Genomic DNA, 27505 nt, shown 5'->3' with positions numbered 1-27505 from the left:
AGCCCTGGCCAAGCATCAAATTATCATAAACTTGGTGCTAAGTTAGGGGCTTAATCTGACCAGGCACGTGGACTGTCACTTTCTCAAACGGGTAGGAGAAGATTTCGAAATGTTGCCGACTACATATTTTTGCACCAAAGTGGTGTTGCAGGTAACTGCATAAATGTTAAAAGCATTTCATTTTCTGTTTCAGGTTATGTATGAAGTAGATTTGGAATTGAACGAAAGCAAACGATTATAATGTTGTAGAACGCGCTCTGCATCGTTAAGATCGTCTTGTAGGATGTATGAGGGAACGACCATCTTTAGAAGGCCATGGAGTTACCCCACGCTACAGGAAGTCGATCACTAACGCAAATGCTGTTTCTGCCATGTCTGAAGGTAATACGTAGAAATGGATCGATGGAAATATACGTTTTCTTGAAGCTTACAGTGTTTTAATATCGTTGGGGAATGGCTACAACAACAAATTTTAGTGCAATGAATGGTTCGCTGAATATGGTAAGTAAATAATAAGTTTATAGATAGTAATTTTTTATTGCAAACTGTTCAGTAAGTGTCGTGTACGGCATCGTAACATTTTTCAAGATGGGGGAATGTATTGTGAGGTGGGTAGGACGCGATCTTTTGTGAACTTATCAGAAATTGAAGAAAACGTGAGAAATTTCAGATTTTTCTTTCGAATTACAGGGTTAACGTAAATCCAGAGATACACACGACGATTTTGTTACTGACTTCTATGTAATATCACTTGTGTATATCGTATTGGATTTTAAGCGCGTCACGAAGGATTTCTTTTTGTTGCAGTGAAAAGTATATCATGCTTGAAACACGTCAGACAGCACAACATTTGTGCTATGAGTAGGACGTTTATAAATTATTTTCGTTATTTAATGCCACCAACATTTGTTTATAGGCGTGTTTAGATTTGTTTTATAATTCCAGTTTCTTGAATGACACAGTATGCCATGTAACATCTTTTTATGAGGTCTCAAAGTTATGGTTACTGGTGTCTGAAAGTAGCTCATCTATAGTCATTGAACTTGGACTGCCTAAAATAATCTGCTGCTTTTGTACCATTATTGCCCCATTTAAGCTGCTATGAAGTTGCCCCCAGCACAAACCATGATGGTGCTCATTTCTGCTGCCTAAGTCATTCAAAGAATTCATACAGGTCTGAGGCCCTGTGTAACAGTTTGTTACATGCTAGATTTTTAACAGCGCCAGGTTATTAGTCTGCTGCCCAGCCTCCAAACTGGAGGACCACACCCTGTCATATGTCCTCCACTGCTTATTCATTAACCTTTAGGATGACAGTGAATGAGTAAATTTGGTTATGAATCAATATCTTGGTAGTGTTCTATATAAAATTTTGTTTTTGCTGATGCCTGTTGATTTTTTTTTTGTTCCTTCAGTCTACTCCGCCACCCCCACTTCCACCACCACCACCGCCACCCCCACCTGGCGAGTGTGAACCCCAACTCAAGAAGCTGAAGGTGGAAGGTAAGTTAAGGATGTGTAATAATTCTTTGTATAATACCATCTTATTTAACTGTAGGCTTGTTTATATTTATGAAGGACAACTTTGTTAATGTTGCTTCATACGTCTGTTAGAACACTGTATTGTTATAACATTGAGTACATAGCTGTAAATGTTACATAGAAATAAGCGTCATTAACTTTGATTTGTTTTATATTAAAATTGAGGGGGGCAATAAAAGAGAATGGTATACTAATCTCCATTATCTCTCTCTGTTTCTGAGTTGTTACAGGATTACTGTGAAGCCAAAAGCAAGTGATCCACTATGTATACTACCAATGGAGAAATGTGACTTCATCTTTTGTGTTGTACACTGGGAGGGTTGGGAATGGGGAAGAGGCAAGGATATCTGTCTTACCGTACTTACTCGAAACCATCTTCCTTCTTTGCCTTCCCTCGCAGAGAAATCTCACCAACGAAATATACTAGAATATGTTTTTTACGTTGTAGTGATGTAATTGAAGGAAGATTAGTCCTTCTGTTTAAAGTCTCTTGATTTGTAGTAGAGGATTTTTCTGTCCAGCAACCAATTCTGTGTGCTTTGCTCTGTGCATTTACAAATTATGTATATTATTTGTTTGAAACGTAAGCAGGAAGTGTTTCTAGTTAAATTAGTACTTTGATACGTAGTATGTCTCGCTCACGTGTAAATAAAGTTAATCCCTTTCACTGTTTGTAACCTAAGATGATATAAATTAACGGAATGCATTGTAACTGCATTTTTTTTTTGGCAGTTTTGGTGGAATGCTTATTAATTTTTGCTTTGTGTATTTGGGAGGGATACACGTGTTCATGGCCATGTGTGCATGTACATGCTGCTCTTGTTCCTGTAGATTTCTATAGCTCTTTCGATGCCTTTTCTTTGAGTCAATCCTAAACTTTCCTGCAGATTGTGTCTACAATTTCTTGTTTATTTTTGAGTGGTTTATCTTCTTAAGAAAACTTGACCATTGATTTAAATTTCATAAAGTTTGGGGCACTTGCTTTCTGGAATGTAACTCAACAGGAACATTATTATTTTGCAAAAATTAAGGTTATGTGGCATGATACCATATTTTCATACGCATGTTACGCCACACATTTACAGTGTTGGATTAATTGATTAGTTTATTATAAGAATGTTGAAATGAGTATCTGAAGATACATAAGGATCCTGGGGCGTTCCTCTTTCTCAAGCATAAATCCTGCACGTCTAAACTCTGACCTGCTTGACGGGATATGCAAGTGCTAATGAAAGGGAATGAAGTTTCAGTGTGACACGAGGAGATTTTTGTTACTGCGTGAGGGGTTACATTATTCTTCCTCCCATCTTGTTTGCTTTTAATCGAGTAAGTACGGTAGTTTCGCAGCTTATGACCACAGGAGGTGGCTTTTTGTAGCCTGCCATCAGTATAGGGCTTGGTTTGTTGCTTAGAAGATTAGTGCTCACTCTTGCTATGGTACTGGAAAATTTTGGAGGAATAGTGATATACTGGGAGAATTTTTTCAGCTACAGTAAGCTGGAGTTAATGTTTTTTTATTGTTAAGCGTTAATTTCATTTGTGTGACCACTTTCTCAAAGTAATATAGAGTTCTTTCTTTAGTTTCTTTAGTGTGGGTTTCTGGAACTTCATCTCAAATTAATTGTGTGATTAAAGTCGTTAAGCCTCTTCTGTACCCATCGGCAGGATGTCTGAATGGGCATGGTATAAATACAGAGGATCACAAGTGTGTGTGTGTGTGTGTGGAAAATTCCGTCGGAATAAGCGGCCGAGTGCTTTTCCTGCATGAAAGGAAGCTATTTCCCCCCCCCCCCCCTGTAAAAACCAAGCCCTTGGTCATAATATGCCTTAAGTTGTTTTTTCATGGTTCTCTGCATCTTATTGATTAGGGAATTGTTTAAGGTTTGATTTGGCGTTGCCTTTACCAGTTATGGCTCATTCTATAGAATACCTGAGCATCCTGTTGTGGTGTTTGACTTATTTGTGTTTAATTTGTATGAATGCGCTGACAACACAACATTATTTTATTATTTTGTCGGTTATTAGTGTGATAGACATAGTCGCGGTAAAATAATTTAATATTCTGGCAATATTTTGATCAAGAATAGTAGCTAATATCTGCGTCTTTGATTATCAAGAACTTGAAAGGTAACAAGCCGTGTGAATACACGACTGCAAATGTATAAAATTATATACAGATAAGATATTTTGTATTTATTATTTACACATTACAACTAATGTTATCATAAGACTGAACTAGCTGTTGGTAGTGTGTTGCTTTATTGTACAGTATACTCTAATAGCGAGTCCTACGTTGAAATTAGTAGCAAGGTATATTTCATAACTACTAAATATTTTTGCGCATTTGCGGTCATATATTCATACAGCTTATTGCATTTCATCTTCTTGAAAGAAACATGAAGATCACTAGCTTTGTGAAATGTTGCCAGAATGTAATAATTATTTTATCGCCGTTTATTGTGCGTGTAACTTAATTGATATAAGAATAAAATAATGTGTGGAGACTCCGAATTTGTACCAATTAAATATAATGAGCCAAGATTGATTCTACTATTCCTCTACATTCCAGATTGTTGTTCTTACTCTCGGCGCACATTTATGCTATTGTAATTTTGTGCACCCTAGTAAAGTGTTGCAAATCAGTTAAAAATTAATTTTACTGATACTTCAGTCCAAGTTTCTCTGCGTATATTTTCCAAGTGTTCCTTTTATTATTTTTTTATTTTTTTAATTCCACGTACATGTGAATTGGAATCGTCGGTTTTAATGGCTGCGCAGTCGTTTCAGAATCAGAATGGCTTTACCTTGAGAGAACTATTTGTTGTCTTCCGTTCCTTGAATTAAATACAGCAAGGCCATTCAGGAGGTGTCGTCAAAAAATTGGATCAGGTTGGAATGAATTGTATGTAGATAATAGCAGTTCAGTTTTACTGTTAATAATTGCATAATCCCGTGTAAATAGTAATACAGTACAGAAGCAAATTACATTTTTTTTTAGTTTTTATAAACTTCACATGTTATATAAATTTCAGTATATTAAAGGTTAAAAGCAAACATTATAGTGGATCTTCAAGCAATGATTATTAATATAAAATATATTGAATAATGTTTGTGAAACGTACTTGCCGAGTTTAAATGCTGTTTGAATATTATGTCTTAATGACTACCATTTTTTTTACATGAGAATACATTATTGCATTACAACTCAAAATGTAAAAAAACAAAATTATACAAGGTAGGCTAAGTCAAAATGGTGTTGAAAGCATGACTGAAGAACGCCTTTCTCTTTTTCTTGTTGTCTTTGCAGATTGTCACAGGTTTTGGGGTTAGGATGTGTAGAAGAAGGAGACAATCGCAAATCGAGATACTGGCGTGACCATGAGTTGTTAACAGTCGCTGGTCCTCAACTAGCGCTTCATTTACTTCAATTTATTGCATTGTTTTGATCTCAACAGTTTATTTTTTTTGTTGTCTCATTAATTCTTTCCATGCTACAAAAAGGTGTCCATCAGTAACATGATTGCTTGTTTGTGCTAATAACAGACTGTAATTCCGTGTTCCACATCATCTCGGTAGAATAAAACACTAATAATTCTCGCGCAGAAAGTGTTGGCATCGAAAGGATTAATGCAATTCATGTTGTTTTAGGTACTTTCGTGTTAGGCTTACCATATCGATTCCCGTGTTTGCCTCTAAACACGCCTCTCTGAAGTTTATGAGTTGTTTTTCTTTCTTTCAGCATATCCTGATTGTCGCTTGTTCCATTTTCCAGGTGTTTGTTCGTGTTGAATTTTGTTATTGTGATTCAGTGTGCATGTTTGCCAGCCTCCAGCATTGCCACAATGATGCGTGAAATTGTATGTTTTATTTGTGCCGAAGCAACTTCAGATTTCAGCCGCAGAAAAGCTGACGTCAAGCACGCTGTGTCACGTTACAATTTTCTCTCGTCAGCAACCAGAAGTCGGAATTATTCATTCTCATTCTAAGTTTCATTTTTACTGATGGCCGGTGGCTAGTTTCAAAATTACGCGAACATGGAAGTTATAATCGTGAAGGTATGAAATAAGACTGCAAAATTTCGTTTGGTGCTTTGAAGGTTCATTCTTTCGTCATGATAATTTCAAGTGGGTTGCAAATTAATTTTAAACTCTGTTAATGATGGAAAAAATTACCACATTTGTCAGAAATGATACAACCATGTGCCAGTAAATTTAATCATCAAGCTTTTGTTTAAATCTGGTTTTTGGTTTGTGTAGTGCAAATATAAGTGTAAGAGTTTGCTAATCTGGGAGTTGATAACGGTGTCTGCCCTCAAAAGATTCTATGACTCTTAAGACCGTATTATTGTGAATGTAGCAAGCCTATTGGCTTACATTTCAGTTATATTTCACAGTTTTTCTTTGTGTAGTTTCTAGTGATATTTTGTTGAGTTTGTCGGTGAAGTATTAAATATTTTTGTCTGTTCCTAGAAGAAATTTCTGTTTCTGATCACTGCATAATCTTTGATAAATGAATGCTGGGGGGGTCATGAGTGTTTGTCCATTTTTAATTTCTACTATCATCCTACTTTGCCATAATCTGAATATTTTGGAAATCCTGACAACAGTTAGCTCGTGCATGGCTTAGTTCAGGGTCGAGTGAAAATTTAGAGAAAATCACAAATTTCTTTGAATAAATTTTCTCTGCGTGATGGACCCAATAATATTCTTTCATGGAATTTTATTATAATGAGGTATGTAGATTCTATTGAAAGTGGACTTTGTCTTTAAGATTTCAGGACTGTTTGTGGCATATTTTGTAATTCTGATTGCATTCATATTTGCACTATATGTAGAATCTATGCTCTAACCAGATACGATGTTTATATTGCGGTCGTTTGTGTTCGGCATTGTACAACTGTAATTAATTTAGAAGAATGTTTCATTGCAATTATTGACAACCCAGTGGGTCCTGTTAACAGGTTGAAGACATTTGTTTTGTGACATGGTGTTGCAGTTAAAACTTTGAAATAATTTTGTTTCGGTCTTACTAGTATAAGATACCTGGAAGTCTGCTTACTTAATCTAGTTGCTTCGGCATTATCGTACAGGGCTTTGTTATAATATTTGTGATGGCCTCAGGTATTCAGAAATAGAATACTGCTCTCTTTTCTTTCTTTTTTTTACTTGTTGGGGGAAGAATTTACTGGCGTTTATAGAAGAATTATAGTAAAACAAAGCATTGATTTTGTGTGTATTTTCTGTATGATCTTGAAGCTCATGTTTTATACATATCTTTATTGGTCCTTCAAGTGCTCTGTAAGTAAACTCTTTCCACAGCGATAATTAGGAAGAAATTAGTAACGTGGCTTAGCAGATGGAATTTTGTTAGATTTTAAATGTAGAATGACTGCAGATCTAGAAATTGAGTTCAAGAATTATGTTTCTTGTTTGCATAACTTCAGGAAAATACAAGAGAAGTATTTGTTTTCTTCTTTATCATTATTTTTACTGCTGTCAGTAGAGTCGCCGAATGTATTGAATTTCTAGGAACAAAAAGAATTTTGTCCCCTTTTCTCACATAATGCTGCTCTACTGCTACTGTTTCTTAGTGCAGAAGGTATTATTTTTGGAAAGAAATTTGCCACTCTCCAGACACCTATTAGTATCCTCCATTGCACACTGTCGACTTCTGTAAGCCATCAAAAAAGCTTTCTTGTATCATACGTGAAGGTCTGTAGAAGCAGTATTCAGTGTCAAATTCAAAATGGGATGGGGCTATTTTGTGTGATGCAAATAATTATGATAGACACACAGGATTCGCTAATTTTGGGCTTGAAAGTTATTTTCAAAACTAAACCAGTAGACTTTTTGTCATGTTAACCTGTAATGGTGGACATGTTTGACATACTGGTTTTATTTATGGCTTGGAGCTTGGCAGGTATGCTGCACGAAAAGTTTCAAGATGGGTGTGTTTTTCATTACTTTAAAATTCGCAGACATGATCTGCGTAGTGAACTGATGTTTCTGTGTTGCATGTATTTTGTTCCTTTGGATAGAAATATTTTCTTTTTAATATTGATTAAGTTAGTAATAAATAAAAAAAGTGCAGAAGATTTAATCTTCGATTCATCGAGGATATATCATTGAATTAAATGGCAAGGAACTGTCATTCAAGTTTTTGTCAAGTAATTGTTCAGGTTTATGGCATGAATAATTTTAGAAATCTAGTTTTAAGTGTCCATATTTACTGTTGGTTTTTCAGGTATCAATTCAGATGGCATAATTTTACGTTTTATAGTCTTACACACGATTTGAAGCTTCCGTGACCAAACTCAGTAAAATCCTTGTGAGCCCTCAGCTGCACCATGTAGTCAAAAGAAACCAACATTTTGGGACCCATGTTTGTCCCCACAATTAGGGATCTGATGTGAATGGATTCATTGAACATCCACTATGTATACCTGCCGAGAACCAATACTCACGGCTTCGAGCTAGTGGGTGGAGTAAGTGACTTACTTTGCTATCTTCAAGGCAACTTTGCCCAGTGGTTGATCCATTAAGGATGTTTGAAACTGCAGTATAGCCTGCGTTACCCAAAAGCAAATACACATTAGTATTGAACTGCCATGAAAGCCTGACTTCTGATACATATTGTCAGCCAAAATTATGTGAATTAAATTATGGTGTGTAACAGGATTAATAAATCTAAATTCATATTCTGTAAGAGTGGGTGTGTTTATATTTGTACATTTATTCTGATCAAGCTTATCTAAAGAGAGGTGTTTAATAGGTTTACTTTTATGTTTTTTTTAAGTTTTGTAGAAACAGTGCTTTGATTTAAGTTTGTAATCTTAAGGCACGCTGAAGAGGGATATTTTTAAGCAGTCATTGGTTTCCAAAATAAATTTCAGAAGCTGGACAGCGCATTTTACAGTTACTTTATATTTCATGCCTTTTGCTTTTAAGGTTTGTGGCCTAGTTGGAGCTTCCATATGAGGTAATTTGCTGCATCATGAGTGTGAGCTCAGAAAGGATGTTATCTTCAGCTTAAAATGTTTTTAACATCCCGTGATTTGCCAAAATATCCATTTGTTTTTCTTCATTTTTTTCCTCTTTTTTCTGTGTTGTTCCATGGGTAGCGTTGCGCCTAGCCTTGCCCCGGTGTTTTCAGCGAAGCGGGCGAACCAATCAGGGGCCAACATGACCCTGACCGCCTGCTACCCTTTGCGGTAAAGGTCAACTTTAGCCTCGTGTCACCATACACAAAATGCGTTGTGCACCAAATTACTTTTGTGTTGGCTTTGTATTGGGCTATATTTCCAGCCTTTGTTTTACATCTTCAGAAACTTTTTGAATAACACTCATTTCAGTTACTGTGTTTATTGTAGATTCAGAACTGTATAAAATTTAGTATATCATAGGATTTACCACTAATATTGCACGTTGTCACATGTTACTATTGATATAGGCTGTGGTTTTTAGGTAGTGTGAATTCTGACCAAAATCAAAACTAGTTTGGTGCAAAAAATTTGAACTCACACCTTGACCATAATCCATCATTCCTTGTACTTGTCAGTGTAATAGTTTATCACCTCATGTACTCTCCATAGGCTCCCTGTGCCTTCAGAGTTGGCCGTAGCATCGTTTCATAATCGCTGTGTCAGTCCAGTAAGGGATTTAAATCTAATTTTGAATTAGTTTTAATTGCAGATAAATTATTACTTGTTTTATTACTGTTAACTGGTAACGAGAATATTAAGATGCTGGTGTTTATTGTTTTGTTGTATTATGACAAATAGAGCCATTTAATTAGGAGGTCTGTTGTCACTTCAATGCTTGTTGGCCAACTCTGGTTATTGAGAGGGTACATAGGCCAGTATTATGCTGTTTTTTTATATAAACCAGCAAGCAATTCTTACGATGACTTATCTGTAGAGAATGTTTTAAATCAGAGGTTGGCAATCATTGAATTGTTGCATGCCTCACAATGGAGATTAGTGTTTTCTCCTTTATGTTGACTATTCGTTCCGTTTACAAATAGGTGGCTATTAGTGGCTGGCACTAAAACTTGACTTTTGAATCACCGCCTTGTGTTGAGTTGGTTATACTTCATAAATCATTGTTTCCAATACTGCCTTTATCTGTAAGGTGGACACTGGGCATTAACTTCATTTTACAGCATGTCTAGCCTGTCAGCCTACCTTCATCTCATAAATTCATTTTATTAAAAGCCTCACAAACTTTGGTAAGATCCTGGCTGTTTATTGTTTATTAAAAACTCCCGCTTTATTTCATGAGCAGAAATTAAAAAGAATTGGTGTTCATTGTAGTGATATTTTGGAGAACTTCCTTCTTTACATATTCAGTTTACAGGATGAGATGGTAAGGTCTTTGAAATGTACGATCATACTTTTTAATGTATGTATGTCGTCCGTTTTTCATTGGCATGGATGCAGGCCGAGAAATTGGACGTGATAAAAGCAGAAGTGGTTGTCTTCCATTGTCAGTGCAATCACGCTGATGATGGAGGCATTAAAACCTCTGAAATGTTGGTAAATTTCTACCACAGTATTAAAACCCAGAAGACAGCCATATTTGAATTCACCACCTTGAAAACCTCAAATCCAGGGGATTTCAAACAGAAAGGTGGGGTGGTCCTCATTGCGAAATGATTTTGACAAGCCAATGACTGACTGAGTACAAGAGTTAGGTTAGGTTGTGTCATGGTGAAGGGGCCACAAACATTGGAAAGCAGCCACAGTATAACCAACTCCATCGAGGAGATATTTCCTTGAGCTCTTAAAGAGTTAGTTGGTGAAGAAGTTTCTTGATTTTATGGATCTTCAAAATTCATTGCCTTCATAAGAAAATCTATTTGATCTTTTGCCAAACCATCTGAGGCCAGTTCACATCTTTGCAGTCTGTTTATATGTGATTCGTTAAAAAATATCTGCCACATATGTCCAGGTCGCCTAAAACGCTTAATCCTCGAGATTTTCCTACCAAAATTTTTGTATCTATATTGTACATGATTTGGTTGTGTGATGTATTGAAAACTGTTTTGTGAATTAACACATACTTTTAAGCTGTTTCTAAAGCAGAAGATGATTGACTGCAGTAGAAATAGAAAAAAGAAGGTCTTTGGAGATTAGAAATATTTTGTCATTGATCAATTGTTTTTTTTTTTATACAGTACATCGCATGTTTCAGACACTCAGCCTTAGTGGGAAAAGTTTCCTCATAATAAATAGGAGTTATATCTAATCTCCATGGTTTTTGCACTTTGCAGAAGTACATGTAATGTTCATATTTGTCTATATATAATATATATATGATAAAATATAATATTTATCTTACAAGAAAATTGCTTGGTGGCTAGTTAGTTTGTGTGTTGCATGTTGTTACATGTTACTTTCCTTGACTATTGTTTCTACCTTTGTTGTAGGCGATGTTCAGCTATCGCCATCTTCTGCACAACCATCGCCAGATTCAGACTTCTTACCTGGTCCAATATACAATTTAGCGCAGTCAGGACCTCTTGTAGCAGGTAAAACTATAAATAAAGATGCCCATTTTAGGCATATCTGTTGATTGTTGCACTGACGTTAAGTTTTAATTCATATATACTCCGAGGTGAACAAATTTTGACTCCACTTTCCCATTTAATCCTCTTAACGCCAATTGTAGGCTGTTGTATAAGGTAATAATTTGTGTCCAAGATAAGTTGAACTGTAGAAAGTCTTGTAGTTTACATTGTAGTGTCATCTGTTTAGTATGGATAGAAAATCCATTCTGTCCCGTTACGTGTACCATGTGGATGTGTCTGCTGTAAATATTATTTTTATTACGCTGTTCTTTATACGATTACGATTTTCTGTTTATTACTGATTGATTTTGGAGCAGGAATTTTAATATTAACAATCGCCGTTCAGGTCCTGGAGCCCGGAATACGACGATTCCCGGCCTGCTTGGGGCGGGGCTTCCGAAGCTGAATCAGGAGCAGCAGGAAGCGGTGACCCGTGCCAAGAAATATGCCATGGAACAAAGCATCAAGATGGTGCTCATGAAACAGACGCTAGCACATCAGCAGCTGGTGAGTAATCTCTTTTACACTAATAATTTCCTTTTGACCATGAAAAACCCTTTTTTTTATATAAGTATTAGCTTGTTCCTTTATAAGACATCGTACAACAGAAACCTCGATTTTCACTCTTCTCTCTTTTCGTCGTAGATTTTATATTGTTTTTAGCCGTTTGATGTTTAGCTCATGTAAGCCATATTTAAATTCAGTTTCTGCTACAAAAGACCCAATGTATCTCCATTACAGATATAATTGCTGTTTATTGTGAGAATCATATAAAACCCTTAAATATGTTTTATGGGCAAAATGTAAAATTTATGTTTTTATAATCAAGTTTACTATGTCATGTATTTGGTTATGGGTTTGATGAATTATAAAAATTTGTTACCGCAGTTTTGTCATCTCTTACTCGCTCACTCTTTTTTTTACGACCTTCCAATCACCAGTTTGATTAGCGGTATTTAATGCTGTGATAATGTAAAGAGTGAAACTGATTTTGTTTCACGAATCCCTTAGCCACACTTTAATTTCCCAGGCGTAATCTTAAAGAAGATTTCTCAGCAGCTGCCAGAAACAGTGAATTCATCTTGTATGAACTTTCATGTGGAAACCACATATTTGCATTTTGAGTTAACTTAACTTAAATCCATTTTTTTTTTTCTACCATGACCAGCTGGTTTAATACTTTCGTTGCTCGGATGTGTGTCACAAAACTATGAACCACATATTTTTGTTTTAGTATAGTATCATAATTTATCTAGATATAGAGATTGTAGAATCATTGGTTTTTATTTTATTTTTAGATCTTTATTAATAAAATATTTTTACTGAAGTTTGTAATGATTATTTGATTGAGGGCAAACGTATTTTTGCAGGTTATGGTCGTATGTGCTTAAGGTTTTTTTTCCCCCCCGAATTATAACACGTGGGAAAGGCTTGAAAGTTAACGTCATTCTGACATTTTACTTTCTGAATGTTATAACTCGTTGGTTCCCAAACTTTATCACTCTCTTACATGCCTGTGTTAAAAAATATGATTTTGTAAACTATTTACTCCTCCTTCAAAAGAGCTGACATTTGGAGTTCCGCAATTCATGTCCGTGCTATGAAGAACGGACATGGTAATATTCATCGTCACCGTGCTGTCTATTTAGATTTTTACCAGTGTAATTATTTTATGTGAGTTTGCTTTGGTGATACACAAAGAACTCCATGATACACTTTTTCTGGAATATTAATTGAAATATATAATAGTTTGGGAGCCAAGCTTAACTAATGTAACAAAGTTATGCTTGTACTACTGCAGTTTGACAGCGTACAACTTACGATTTTAACACATTCATAGCAGGAAGGCGGTTTCCGCTGGGAATCAGGATCGTCGTTGGAACACGTTGCAACATTGACCTTGGGTACTATTGTTGCATTTAGTGCTTCCAAATAAGAATGAGTAAGTCTGCTGATGTCACTATGCGTGATGTTGCTCAAAGAACACGTGAATTTTAGTGTACTCCGGAGAGTATATTTTCCGGTCTTGTTAATTTCTTCATAGATGTCAGTATTGGGTGTGTGTAGAGAAAGCTGACTTATTGGGTATCGTGTCGGAGAAAATTTGTCACGGTGTGTTCGACAGAAGTCGAGGAAAATGAGAGAGACAGCGATGTCTGACTTTTGGGATATTGCACTCTGATCAGAATTTGTTTGTGATGTGAAGTGTCGGGTCGCGCATCTGCTTATCCAGCTATGAATGTGGTGAAAAACCTGTATTCTCTTCCAGGAAGAAAGTGTGTGTTAGTCTTGTAAAAGTTTCAAATAATAAATATTTGTTTTTCTTTTCATCGTCGTGTTGTTCCCCAGCAAGCTAAGTCGTTCCAGCGGCATCAAGCCATAGCGTTGATGTGCAGGTTAGTGCTTCTCGTATCTGTACATTAGTGGGTGGAGATGTTGTTGTATGTCCTTTTCCCAGGTGGGAGACTGGTAGCTGGCGGGCCAGGTGGGGCCTCAAGGTGAAGTATTGTTATGTCTGTCTGTGTCCCACATTGAGGAGCAAAAAACCAAAAGGGGTGACACTTGTCTCTTGTTGCAGCAAATGGCTAGTCAAAGGAGTCAGGTTCAAAGACAACAGGCCCTCGCCCTCATGTGCAGGTTAGCAGACTCGCAAAACTTCCATCTTAACAGTTCCTCACATGTCACAGCTTCAGCATGCGTGTGTGAATGTGTTGGCTCGTGTCCGTGATGCCGCCTCCAATTTAGTTCATACGAGTAAAGGTGTGAGATCCTAGTCTTGCCTTCCGCAGACAGGTGTGCTGTATGTCAGCCTAAATTGTCTGTGTGTGTCAGTGCTGGTCTAATTGCCGAAACAAAAGGAGTCCCTTGGCTTATCGTCACAAATAACCCCAATGTGGGTGTGGCTTCATGAGCTTATGATCTGGCGGTATGCAGGTAAGGGAAGATTTATAGCTTATAAGCAGCTTTGTTATTATCGTGAGTCACCTTGGCATCTGCGTAGATGTTTGTGCTCTGTTTTAGACCTGAAGTTCTTATGTCCATCCATTTTTGAGATTGTGTCAGCAGAACTGGCTGAATCTTATTCTGTGTTTTCTGATTCTGACTTCGAAGTACGAATCGCTTACTTATCAACTTCCGTGATCGCAAAATAATATGCGTGTTACGTCTGTGATTACAGCTATTTGCAAAGACTGTCAAGTAAAGATGTAATATGTGAAAAAAATGTACCACACACAGTGTCCGCTAGTGAAACGTTGATCACTGGTTCCACCTACTGAGAAGAAGCCCAAATTATTGCTAGAATTTAAAAGAACTCAGGATGATAATGTGTAGTCTAACTGCTATTAGTTAACTCGAAATTTTGAACGTGAGTTAATTCAGGGATGTGGTTAACAATATGCCAACAACATATTTTTTATAGCTTGGTGCATGGCCATCAGAAGGGAGAGGTGTGTGTGCGTGTGTAAATGTTGGTCGCTGCATTATGGACATGAGCATGAGGATTTGTATGGAAAGGAACTGGTATTAAAACACACATTTTATATTTTTGTGTAGGTTCTTCAAAATAAACCAGTGTTTTTTTTTCTTACAGTGTCCTTTAGCTTGATGTAGTATATACTTTAGTTAACGCTATGCTTGTAAAAAAAATACAAGCTTTATTGTAGTAGCATTGTTTTATCTCATGGTTCTAGATCCATAAGAATTTCTCTAATTTTTTCAATTTTCCTATTTCCCCCCCCCCCCCATTCAAATATTAATAATTATTTGCTTACATAACCAAAAATCCATAGTCTAAAATTAGTTCTATTGAATAACAGAATATGAACTGTTGATTACTAAAATTAATTTTTATTGGTTTTGGGTGTGCGCAAATTTAAATTCGGCACAAACAATATTTAATTTTTTTATCATATAAATCCTCATTTACACTCACACTAGTAGTCTTTGCTCAACGTTCTGGCCTGTTTGTCTTGGATGTTTGGAGGAGTGGCAACTACGTAACAAAGGTCTGTTCAGATTCATAGTTTTCAAAACTGCTTAGTTTAATTTAGTGTGCCTAAGGCACACTTTAGATAAGTCTTATAGCATATAACACATTTCAGACCTGCTGAAAATTCATTATCATTCCTGCAGCTTGGCCATTTCATTCAAGAGGCAGATTTTTTTTAAAATAAATATGTTTATATTTCATCATTGATATTGATAATACATTCCTCCCAGTTGGTCTCTGTTGGTATGAAATTAGGAGAGTAGTTTAGTGGTTGTTATATAAACCCACAAGAACAAGTACCAAGCTCTGTACCACATCAGAAATTCCTATCAGGTTATAGAATGTGGGTCCAAATGTGTTGCCATGCTTAGATTTAACCGTAATAAATAATTTTATATGATTTCGCCGTAAACTGTTTTTACTTTTGGATGTGTGCCACTGAATACAGGTTTTAGTTGAAAGTTCTATGTAATTTAAATGCTGTTTCGTCTTTCGTACTTTCAGTTTGTTCGATAACTTATACATTTCAGATGTTCTGAACAGGCCTTATAGTAAGGTTTTAAGTTGTTACTGCCAAAATTCCCATTTTATATTTACCTGTACTCCAATGGGAAGAAATGGCCACATTTTATTTATTAGATGATTTTACAATACCATGTAACATCCATTTTACTAGATCTTTTCGTTAGAAATTTAATTCTTTAAATAATATGCATTCCATTTTTACTCGTACCGTATGGTGATTCATTATGGCCGCAGACTTGGTGGATAGCAAAGTCATTTATATGCTTGAGAATTAAACAGTTGTAGCGTTTGAGATAATATAAACACTCTGTTCAGAATCAGAGATAGCAACATAAGAAAATGTAAATTACCGTCATATCCACAGGAAATAACTTTGCATTGATGAATACAGTCAATTTTATGAAAGATGGAAGCCATTGTGGCAAAGTAACTTGGTAAGGGATGCATGGATTGTCTTTATTTACTGGAGTTACAGCTTGGATTTTTCCTTTTGCTACCACATCAGAAAAATTCCACCCAGCCTCCTATGCCGTGAATAACATGGGGTCATATGACGTGTTTCCATGGTTAATTTATGGAACTTGCATACATTCGTCGTGTTGTGCTAGGAGACGGTTCGCCTTCCCTTATATTGCACTGGTTTACATATTTAGAAGATTCAATTTGCAATGTACCGCGTTAAATGAAAGTCGATGAATAAGCCAAAGTGCCGTGTATTTCACGAAGAGCAAGGCGGTTGCTGTTGAGTCGGACCGAAAGGAAATGTTACAAGTGACCTGCAGTATTTTTGGCTGCATTTTGATAGGGTACATTTACAAAAGCCAAGATTTTTCTTGGTGTTTTCTGTTTCATATAATATTCATCTCCTTTGGTGCAGTTTGGTCAAAAACCAAAATTTCTTTAGGTGAACTACATGAAAGTGCATGGTGGAGTGTGTAGTTCCAGCACTCCACATTTCAAAACTATTTTGTATCGTACGTCTAGCGAACATGAGCGGTATTCCTGCATATGAAGGCTAGTATATAAGCCAGATCCTGGAGCCTCACTTCAGGTCTAAAATGCTAAAATGGAATTATGCAGAGTGATGAACATTACGTTATTTGATTGTGGGTGGTTGAGTACCAAGTGTTAACTTGGTTTTTACTCCCATTCATTGTGATAATGTGCTGATAAGATCTGACTGCAAATATAGAATTGGCAGTGTCAAATATTGTATTTTCCAGTAAGTGGCCATTTAACTAAGAAAGAACTTCGGCTTTAAAATGCATTTGTATTGTGTGATCTTTGTTACTGATGCACAGATCTTGAAAATGACCATATGTTCGCTTAGTAGGAAATAGTTTTTTAAGCCAGTATGGTTTCACATGAAGTTTGGCGCATTTTGAAATATTGTTTTAGGTACCACATGCTCACTGCATTCAGGTAAAATCTGTTGTATAGCGCTGAGAATAATGACGACTTAGCGTAGAAGAAAGCATACATTAAAAAAAAATTGTATCAGTTCAGAAACTCTGGTCTGCTGCAAAAAAATTGTCATGTGGATGTCACTTTTTTATAATGAATTTTAATATTTGGCAGATTTTTATATTGTAATAATGAATATTTGATGTAACATTTTTAATTTATACAAATTTATGGTCCGAATTTCCGACCATTTTGCTTGGCAAAAAGTAAGATACTGTTACAGTTGGTCTGAAACCAGTAAGTGAATGGACCTGGGATTTAATGTGAAAGTTTAAAGTGATTTGAGCATTTCTTACATAAGAGATTAGTGAACTAGAAATGTATATCTTTTTTCAGAATAAGGGCATGGATAAGCAAAAGTAGTTTGTCACCAAGTTGCCTCTCTTGTCTTGTACCTTACGTCAAACTGAATTTCTTTTTACAGTACAAAACCTTGTAGTAACATTTCACTTCTGTCATTTAAAGAGTGAGTTGAATATTTTTGGTGAATCTCTTTGACAGGGTTTACGTTGGGAGCATAAGCTTTGAACTGAAGGAAGACACAATCAGACAAGCATTTCTGCCATTTGGTCCAATCAAATCAATCAACATGTCTTGGGACCCAGTGATGCAGAAACACAAGGGGTTCGCCTTCGTAGAGTATGAGATTCCAGAGGCTGCACAGCTATCACTAGAACAGATGAACGGCGTGATGATCGGGGGAAGAAACATCAAGGTAGAAGTTCCTTATTCGCGCTGTTGTCGACAGCTGAACTTCAGTTCTCCATGCTTGTTCCATGGCGTGCTGTAAGAACAATTGTGATGACTTGCTAATTGCTAGTTATTTTTTTATGAATGTGGTGGCACTTTACACAGTAATTTTGTGTTTCCTTACGACGGTTCGTGAAAATGTCAGGAAATGCGTATTCGGATTGTAAGTTGACGAGAAATAACATCACAAATCTGAAGTTTGTGCTCGGAGAATATTCCTAACCCCGTTCTCTTTTACTCATAATTCGCTGAGTGTGTCCGGTGAACAGCGTAATTCTATCGAGATATTTACCATTTTTATATGACTCTTTAGATGTTTTGGAGGGAATGGATATAATGGAAATATTATGTTTTTCCATTATCTCTAAATTTCAGTAATGAGAGCAATACTTTTTAGTGCTTAGTGTAGAGAGAAGTTAGTGTTGGTGCATTTTACATGTGTAAAGTTGGCTCACAGGTGTTTGCGATTAATAGTCTTGATTGTGAAGGAAAATACCACAGGTATTTCCTCTATCATAGATTGTGCTCTTCTGGGTTGTGACAACGTATAGTCTTGCATGTCGTTACCGCTGGTTTGGAGGAATGGTGGAGACGACCTACAAGACTACATGTCGTCACTGAGATCACAGTCCATAACTAAATATACAATTACTCTTCGTACATTTAGCAATGAGAATCATTACAAAAGCTTTTATAATAGAGATGGAGCCATGCAGAATTCTGTGTAGTGCCATAGCAAATCCTGATCTTACTGCAACTTTGGTATTGCAATGGAGAATTGAGGGTCTGCTGATTTCTGTATCACACACATACACACAATTCACAGCTTGGAATGCAACATGGAAACGTCTTGCCTTCGCTTCTGTCGAAACCAGTGGAACTCTGCCACAAGTAGGAAGAATTGGTGATGTGCTCCCATTATTCCAAGGAATGAATTCAGTCTTAGCGTTTAGTACTTGTCGTCGCACTGTCGACATCGTGTTTTCAAGTATGCTGCGGGGAAATAATGTCTTGATGTGGGCTATGGTGGCTTCTTCGCCATTCTTTCTCAATTTACGATACGTAATAGTTCTGGCAAATTATTTGTCAAGAATGATCGGAAAATCTAAAGTAGTGAATACATAGTTATAAATGTTGTTCCGTAAGGACCAAAATCCTTTAAAGGGCCTTGTAAATTGTGAAGATACAGAGGGTCTTCCTTCCATCGCTGATTGTGTTTCCATTTTGAACTTGAAACCAATTTTTACTGTTTGTGGGAATCATATATTGTAAATTTGGTTATGTTTGTAACCTGGTGTACTCCCACATAATTGACTGCTATAAAAAAGTAAAACATCTCTGGTGGTTGCATGACATTCAGTTCCAACCTTAAGGTGCTGATGTTCATATGCGAACTTAAAAGCACTTTACTTTAAGTGGTTTGTATTCCATGTTGCTTCCAATATAAGGGTAAGCTATGTAGTGGATCTTTGTTGCATTAACCATGATTGTTCTCCTAAAATTGTCTACGTCAGACCCTGGGAAAATCACTAAATTTTATTGAGATACAAAGTTTCCTTTGTTATTGTATCACGTAAGAGGTTGTAACTAACGGTTGCATTCTCTTTAGTTGATATGCTGTTCCATACATGAAATCCATGTATCAGAGCACATTATTTTGAAAAGTTTCACCGTACAACAGAGATGATAATTTTTTTTAATAATTTCAAATTATTTAATATTTGGCCACGGAATTTTCTCAGCTATTATTTGTTGGCAGAAATTCATAAAATTAAATGCAGCTGTTTCACGATAGCTTCCCTATTTCTTACTAAAACACCCTCTTAATTTAGTGCTTCATTGTTCATTTTGTGTCGTTCAACATGATTAAGTTGGCCCCAAATACATTCCTTCTTTCGCAAAGTCTCGTACCTTAGAATATCGCGGCGTGAGCAGAAAGAAGCAGGGGCTGTGTGTCTCAGAGATGATAATCGTTGGGGGAGCCAGGGGCAGGGGCTGACAAGCGCCAACTGCGAGGGATGGCCGTGAGTATAAGAGAAGAGCACTCGCACGGTAACTTCCACCACTCATAGCTTCAAGTAAGAAGTTGTCAATGCAGTGTGTGCATTGAAGAGCATACATTGTGGACAATACCATTACCTCAAAACAGGTCATATTACTTTTGGTGGTAATAGTTGAAGTTTTAGGCAGATCTGTGTTAAAATGTGGTTTTTCTTGCAATTTGGCACATATTTGAAGTAGCCTAAATTCAGTATTTATTTAAAACAAATTGATGTGTTTTGGGGTATAATGTAAAGGCAGTTTAGATGTACTCAAAAGTAATACAGTTTAAATATCAGTAATTACGTTTAGAAGATGTATGAGTTAGTGAAATTTTAAAATACGTATTGTACGCAATCATTTGGCTGTATAGGAATAATTTCTGTCAATTACTGATATATGGTGGCCCTGTCTTACCATTGTACTTGTCTTCTTACATTCATTTGTTGAATTGTTTACTGCCTTAGTAAAACATTTCTTTTCAGCTTTTTCTACTCACAGGTTTCCTTGCGCGTGTCGGGATCGTTGCGTGGAGTGTCTGCTTTGGCTGCGGAACCGCCGTGCCTGTGACAATGAATGATGTACCATTTGAGTTATCTCAGCCCATGCTGATTAAATTAAGTTTTGCTATATAAAGTCGGTAGTCTCCGTGATGAAATCTCGGAGGCAAACCGACCCATGTCTTAACAGTTTAATTGTCGGTGTCCTACTACAGGTGGGACGCCCCAGCAACATGCCCCAGGCGCAATCTGTTATTGATGAGATTACTGAGGAGGCAAAGCATTACAATCGAATTTATGTGGCATCGATACATCCAGACCTCACCGAAGACGACATCAAAAGGTTAGCAGTTTGCATTATTTACGTATTACAAGAAATCGTGAGGAGAAATTTAAGGAAGTAGTAAGGATGGAAATAACATTAAATGTTTAATCTCAGCAAAATTAATAAATTATGAACCCTAAGAATTCTGTGATTGTTAGAACATTCCAAATATGATACAAAATAATCATTCATTAAAGTTGTCATTGATGTTTCCTTTCAGTGTTGAAATTATGTGATTTCTGTTCCGCAGTGTGTTTGAAGCATTTGGGCCAATCAAGTATTGCAAATTGGCTCCTGGCAGCACTCCAAGTAGACACAAAGGTTACGGCTTCATAGAATACGAGACTCAGCAGGCCGCATTAGAAGCCATTGCCTCTATGAACCTGTTTGATCTCGGAGGCCAATACCTGAGAGTGGGGAGGGCGATCACCCCTCCCAATGCACTGCAGGTGAGGCAGCCCAAGGTACTTGAAAATTTTTATTTTCTGTGTGGCTTTATTTAAGGTTACAAAAATTTATTATCGTGGTTTGTTTTTGCGACAAGTTATATTTTGTACGGTGTTCTAGGGTTAATCATGTTGTGATCAAACGTGTTAATATATTCAGTGCCAGATGTATAAATGCAAGTTTAAGCCCACTTGCCAAGTCTTTGTGGCTAAACGCCGTAATAAACGCACTTTTATTTGGAAGACCCGCTCTATATTGAACATATATTAAAAATGCAAATTGTGTAATATGGCCAGTCAAATGCTGAAATCAGTATTACTACAAGAAAATGAAATGTTTCACGTGAGCGTTTATAATACTTTTTTTTTTCCGTATGTCATTTGGAGGTATTTAATTTCAGAGATTCCCGCTGGTACATAAAAATCTTTGTTCTCAAGGAAAATGGTGCTGAGTAAATGCATTAAAAACCCATATACCTTGTTCACCCCCTGTCTTGCCTACCAACTACTGTGATGTCTGCCCCCCATTCATCAGGTATATTTTGTCAGTCTTTGATTTAGTTAATGCCGATTGCTGCAGCTGCCATTGAATAATATTCTAATAAAGTAATTGGTTGTGCTATGCCGCGAGTTGTTACAGGCTCTTCAGCCCAAATCATTTAATATTTTTGGCTTTGTATATTTGCCACTTACCAGAGCTTTTTTTTTGGGGGGGGGGGGTTACCGTATTTTGTTACTAGCTATTGGGAGGATATAGATTAATAGATGTTCTCGTTTTCAGCCTGTTTGTGCCGCTAATCGCATTCCGAGAGAATGTTCCGTGTATGTGCAGAACTGTAGTGTGTGTAAAGTTCAGAAGAAATTGAGCTCGCGTGTGGTTATATTCTTTCAGGGGCCAGCTAGTGCAGCCAGTATGATGCCCACAGCGGCAGCGGTAGCAGCTGCAGCCGCGACAGCTAAGATTCAGGCAATGGATGCTGTAGCAAGCAATGCTGTTGCTCTAGGTAAGTGCTTGATAATTGTGTGAATTGTACTGCTTTCTTGTTGACTTCACCACAATGATTAATTGTTGATGTCGGTGCTCTTTAAGTTTATTTATAATGGGATTTCACAACACACATTCCTTACCTTTGCCCTGCAGGATTGTCAAAATTGGGGTCGCCCGTTTCGGCACCTACGCTTCTCCCAAGCATCCCGACATTACCGTCTGTGATGCCGATGCAGGCAATGCCAGGTTTGCAGACGGCGGCTCCTGTGGGGATGTCGGCCGCGCATGCCCATTCCGGCATGCTGCCTTCTTCCATGCCGGGCACCGCCATAATTCCCCCACCCGGACTGGCAATTCCGCAATTTCGTGCACCGGCCATGAGTTCTCCAGTTACCACGACAATAGGAGGTATGTTCATGATGTGGAAACGGGGCCCTCTCTTGGGATTTGTTTATGAGAATGTTAAAGCTGTGGAAGTAACTTTAATTAAATTTGTATTCAGGTGTTTTGTAATATTAAATATTCTGTGTGACGAAATAATTATACAATTAACTTTGAGCTACCGAGATTTTCATTTGACTTATGTTTTGTTCCCCTTCATGAGACATGGACTGTAACAATTCATTCCTCTTGCTGATCGTGGTGGAAGTGCAGTTGGTGTGTTGGTAGAATCCTAGAAGTAATCTGATTGGTCCAGTGAATACCACAGCTTTTCTTTATAAACCTTCACAATACAGGAGGTATTGGCTAAATTATGTTGTAGCATCAAAGTAGAATGATCAATAATTTTGTTACTAAACCGAAAGTACAATTTTTAGCACGATGAAATGGCGTTTCTCCTTGCATATTTATAACTAATCGGATCATGACAGGAATTAGTGGAATACAATTTTAAAGTTGCCATGTTTTGGACATGACCATTAATGTTTGGATTCTGTACTTTTGAACGCATAATGTAATAGAGCTGTACGTAACAAGGAAAATAAAGAGGTAGAGTATTAAAATTGCATGTGGCTGGAAGAATTAATTTGCAGTGTAGTACAAATTCTGCCGATGGGAGCAAGACATAAAGAAACTTAAGTTACAAATAGAATCTATGTTAATTTCATGTAAAGGTTTTTACGAATTATGAGCTAATCTGATGCTGGGGGTATGATGCAAAGACAGAATGAGAGAAATCTCTTTTATGTACAGAGCTGATTTGATTCTTTATTCTGAATGATTATTCCAGGTACAAGAAGACTTGACATATCTTCGGTTCTTAAAGTAGTGCCTTGTAATTCTGTCTTCACATCTTCAGTCTGGGCGAAGCGGACAATATGCAGCAGTGTCATTAAATTTTTTCCGATTTCAGGTCAGCCAGTAACAGTGATACCACCTCCCGTCGTCCTGACTCCGACCGTCGTCGGACAGCCAATGACCACACAAGGAAACAATCCTCAGGATGCTTTTAGGAGAGCTCAGGAGCAGGCTCAGGTAAGGAAAATTTGTGTACTGGAAGTTAGACCTTGAAGTCATTCCGCTTACCTGCTGTTTTTACCAAGACTAGAATTAATATTAAAAATATATCCCGTGAAATAATAGACTGAGCAATGCTGATTTTTATTTGACATGTTTTTGTTTCTGTGGTGCTGATATCTACACCAGAGTGAACTCTTGAAATCTTATATCACACCATCTGCACTCTCGATGCTGTGGTGATTGCTCTTAGTGCTACTTAGAGGTGTAAACTGTTTTTCCTCAGTTGTCATTTGTTTTCTATGCATACATAATAAATATGTAGACTTGAACATCACGTAAAGGTTGGGTTATATTGGACCAGTATGACCTGAAATATAATTCACATAACGTCTTTGAAGTAGAGTCTAATATCAGTTTTCTGTTATCCGTTCTGTACTTCTAGAAATTTAAAATCCGTATGCGCACGGACAGATGATCTCTTATGCGTTAATTTAGTCACTTCTTACAAAGAATGCAGACTTTTCTATTCCAGCATTTTCTGATGTCGTGTTATTACCCAGAATCAGAAAAACTTTGCGTGTGTTTTGGTTATATTTGTTTTCTGTTTCGTTGTCTAAATGGCATTCAGATTTTGAGATTCTGAACTCGAAGCTTGTTGTGTTATACAGCAAAAGCAGCAGGAGGAACTGCAGAAAAAGCTGCTGGAGGAAACGGAGCCGCAGACATTGCAGCAGCAGGAGAACATGTCCATCAAGGGCCAGAGTGCGCGCCACCTCGTAATGCAGAAACTAATGCGCAAGGTCGAGGTGAGGCAGCAGAAACTACTTGACATTCCACAAGCCATTTCATATTGCACCCGGTCTTTCAAGTTCAGAGTCTTTCTGCGCTTCTTTTGAATGCCATGCTATAATACTCTTTATTTCATAAGTAAATTGTTTTACTTTAATTTTGTGTTCGGGTTAATTTGTTACTTGTGTCAACTATATAAGTTGAGTTAACGCTTTCATTATTACGAGACACGATAACTGCCTGTTTTACATCATGGTAAAAATAATGTGACAAATGTCTATGTTTCCTTTCTTTGTCCATCTTTCGGCACAAGTGAGCACTAAAAATATGACGTACAAGTTTATTCATAGCTGGGGTAATTAATTAGAAAGATGATTATTTTGTAACTTGCTTCATATTTAGGTCATGAATCAGGAGTGTGTACATTTTTAGGAAGTGGTAATTTGGATATTGGGAAATTACTTATAAAAATGGAATGAGTTGATGAAATGTTGTTTTCTGGTTTCAGAGCCGAGTTGTGATCCTTCGAAATATGGTGGAACCGGATGACGTAGACGAAACGCTGCAGGAAGAAATCCAAGATGAGTGTAGCAAGTGAGTTTTCAAGCTTTTGCGCTTTGAGTTCTTGGTTAGATTAGTAATGTGAGTTGAATGTACCATTTGATGTTGTAATTCTACTTTCAGAAAATATTTATTTGCAAATTTAAGTATCATTGAATGAAATGGGACCAAAAAATGGGTTAACTAATCAGTACTTTTCGTGTTTGTAGAGAAGTTGATCCGACAGACAATTTTATGGGCTACCAAATTTTTAGGTATCGGCAAAAGTATTTTATTGCTCCGTAGAATGATGCTGTCAGTGCATTTCATGTGACCAGAGTTCTGCTGTGTTCCAGTGTATGGAGTGCCACTGAACCGTGCAAGACATGGAAAAACATACCTCACGTAGTGCGCATTAAGATAGACGTACATAATTTAGATGCATCAGATATTTTATGTGAAAGTGAGAAAAGTCGCAGTTAAGATCTGACTTTCCGGGAATTTTTCTCAGCAACGTTTTGAAAATCAATATACAACCAGAACAAACTTTGTCTTACAGGTTTGGTACTGTGGAACGGGTAATCATATATAATGAGAAACAGTCCGAAGATGATGATGATGCTGAAGTTATTGTAAAGATCTTCGTTGAGTTCTCACAGATGAGTGGTAAGTATCTTATATCTGGAAGTAGTGCGTAAGTATATGTTTCATGAGCAGTCGGTAGATAAGTGGTCGTATTTCCTGTTAATGTACCAAAAAAGTTCATCACAGTCATTAGAATGCTCACCATAGAACATTTCCTGAATCATTGTACATCCCGTTTTATCGTCTTCCACATGACTCAATCTCCCAACGATTACTTTCTACAAACAAGTTTTCCTTTGTAAGATAATTAAGTAAATTAAAACCGATTATGTATCTTCAGTGTTTTTATGCGTTCTTTGCGTGAGGCGCATAGGAAGAATGCCTTGTCTCGTGTATGTCTGTCCAATTGATTATACTCGAGAACCACTTGATGGATTTGGATAAAATTTGATGTGGAGGTTGTGCATGACCTAAAAATCGTGCTACAAGCGGTAATAACAAAAATGATGGATGAGGAAAGTCGTGAGGTAGACATTAAGGTACTGCAATTTGGCGGCCAAAGTGAGAATTATCAAACAAGGTGGATTTAATGCCGCTGAGTGCACGTAGCAAAGAACGCAGGCTGATATTACTTTCATTCCACTGTGGAATACACTTTCTGGGCTTGTTTGAATGAAAAATTATTCGTGGTTAGATTGCTTATGTTCTAAATTAATACTGAATTAATTGTAAGATGCTGTTACTACAAAGCAATTTATTTCTCTTGTCATTGCAGAAGCAGAAAGTGCACGGGATGCATTAAATGGAAGGTATTTTGGAGGGCGCTTAGTGAAAGGAGAACTGTATGATCAAGCCCTGTTTGATCACAATGACTTCTCTGGTTGAAGGTGTTGATTTCTCCTATGGAGAAAGGTAAATCGTAATGTGAGACTTGACGTGGGACATGTCGAGATCTCCACAGTTGGTCTATTTTTGTTGTGGGACGAGTATAATACTTGTGAGCGGTGGAACATATTCTTCCTGGTATTATGTAATTTATAGAAGTGTTGTGATCTAGTGTCTTGTGAAAACCCCTGGAAAGAAATAAGCATTCCGAGTACGTGCGAGGTCAGACAACGAAGTGGTACATGTGAATATACTGTTTTGAGAAGCAATATGATCTGTTAATTAATTCTGCTGAACTTGGTCAAGTGCGGCATTACCTAAACACCGTGCAAAGTGTTTGGGTGGTTTTAATGAAAAGTAATAATTAAAAAAGTTTCTCCAGTAAAGTATACTGTACCTTTTTTTCCCCTGAGGAAGTGTAAACTGCTGTCACTAAAGTAGACTTAAAGATGAGGACAAAGTAAGGTATCTCTTTTTTTGGTGAAATCTACAGAAACCTGCTCTACAGTGATTACCATATTTGATCTTTCACTCTTCTATTTTATTATAGCAAGTGAACCAAGTTTTCACTTAACCTTCATCATTCAGGAAAAAGAATTTAAACCCTGATACTGTGGGGTTTCTCGTTGGACTTTTTAATTCCTTGGTTAATGGTTTAACAGCATGCCATCGAGAAGCACGTAAAGCTGGAATGCTCTTAAGACGCAACACAAGGATGATAAAGGTTGATAGCCTCAAGTTTCATTGGTTGGTTGGGTACGTATTTATTTTGAGGATGAAATAAAAACACTTTGTCGAACTGTTTAAAATTCATATTACAGTGAAACCTCGATGCATCGTTTTCGGCGGGGGTGGGAAATAAAAACGATGAATGCGGGAAAACGATAGATGCGGGAAAGCATTAAAAATTTAAAAAAAAACAATGTTTCTCTTTCAAAGTTACTTCTTTTTACCAAAAAAGTCTTTAATGGACAACTGGTTTGTCGAAACTTTACGTTTTAGACCAAACAGAGCACTTTCCACGTTCAAAATGTTTTCCTCGTCACGTTCACTAATATTAAGCGCATAAAAGAACGACTTCACTTTCGCCAATGCAGCGTGTGCTTC

General features: G+C 37.0%; 1 protein-coding gene across 7 annotated transcripts; it reads left to right on the top strand.

Moving 5' to 3' along the window:
• The first annotated feature begins 329 nt into the window (after positions 1–329).
• On the top strand, positions 330–26784 carry hfp (Poly(U)-binding-splicing factor hfp). 7 transcript variants are annotated; one of them, XM_022080084.2, is made up of 15 exons: positions 330–501; positions 1416–1503; positions 10969–11070; positions 11456–11616; positions 13688–13746; positions 17591–17804; positions 20595–20722; positions 20955–21153; positions 22043–22154; positions 22292–22546; positions 23493–23614; positions 24268–24405; positions 24897–24982; positions 25488–25594; positions 26289–26784. In XM_022080084.2, exons 1-15 carry the CDS (start codon positions 454–456, stop codon positions 26396–26398), a joined length of 1929 nt encoding a protein of 642 aa, XP_021935776.2. In that variant the 5' UTR covers positions 330–453; the 3' UTR covers positions 26399–26784. The 7 variants fall into 7 exon arrangements, with proteins under 7 accessions (XP_021935776.2, XP_021935773.2, XP_087200756.1 ...); XM_022080081.2 differs by having other exon boundaries at positions 20955–21168; XM_087344630.1 differs by having other exon boundaries at positions 17591–17808; positions 20596–20722.
• The last annotated feature ends 721 nt before the right edge of the window (positions 26785–27505 follow it).

This window comes from Zootermopsis nevadensis, unplaced genomic scaffold, assembly GCF_977971745.1.
Source record: "Zootermopsis nevadensis isolate Lab colony 2312 unplaced genomic scaffold, Znev_1.0 Znev_ptg000008l, whole genome shotgun sequence".
Lineage (NCBI taxonomy): Eukaryota > Metazoa > Arthropoda > Insecta > Blattodea > Termopsidae > Zootermopsis > Zootermopsis nevadensis.
Note: the sequence above shows the minus strand (reverse complement) of the source record. Positions and strands in the feature narration are given on the sequence as shown.

Coding starts and splice junctions, on each gene's coding strand:
- hfp (XM_087344628.1), top strand. CDS start 454: ATGGCTACAACAACAAATTTTAGTGCAATGAATGGTTCGCTGAATATG. Junction 1,504..10,968: donor CAAGAAGCTGAAGGTGGAAG/GTAAGTTAAGGA, acceptor CCTTTGTTGTAG/GCGATGTTCAGCTATCGCCA. Junction 23,615..24,267: donor GAGCTCAGGAGCAGGCTCAG/GTAAGGAAAATT, acceptor TGTGTTATACAG/CAAAAGCAGCAGGAGGAACT.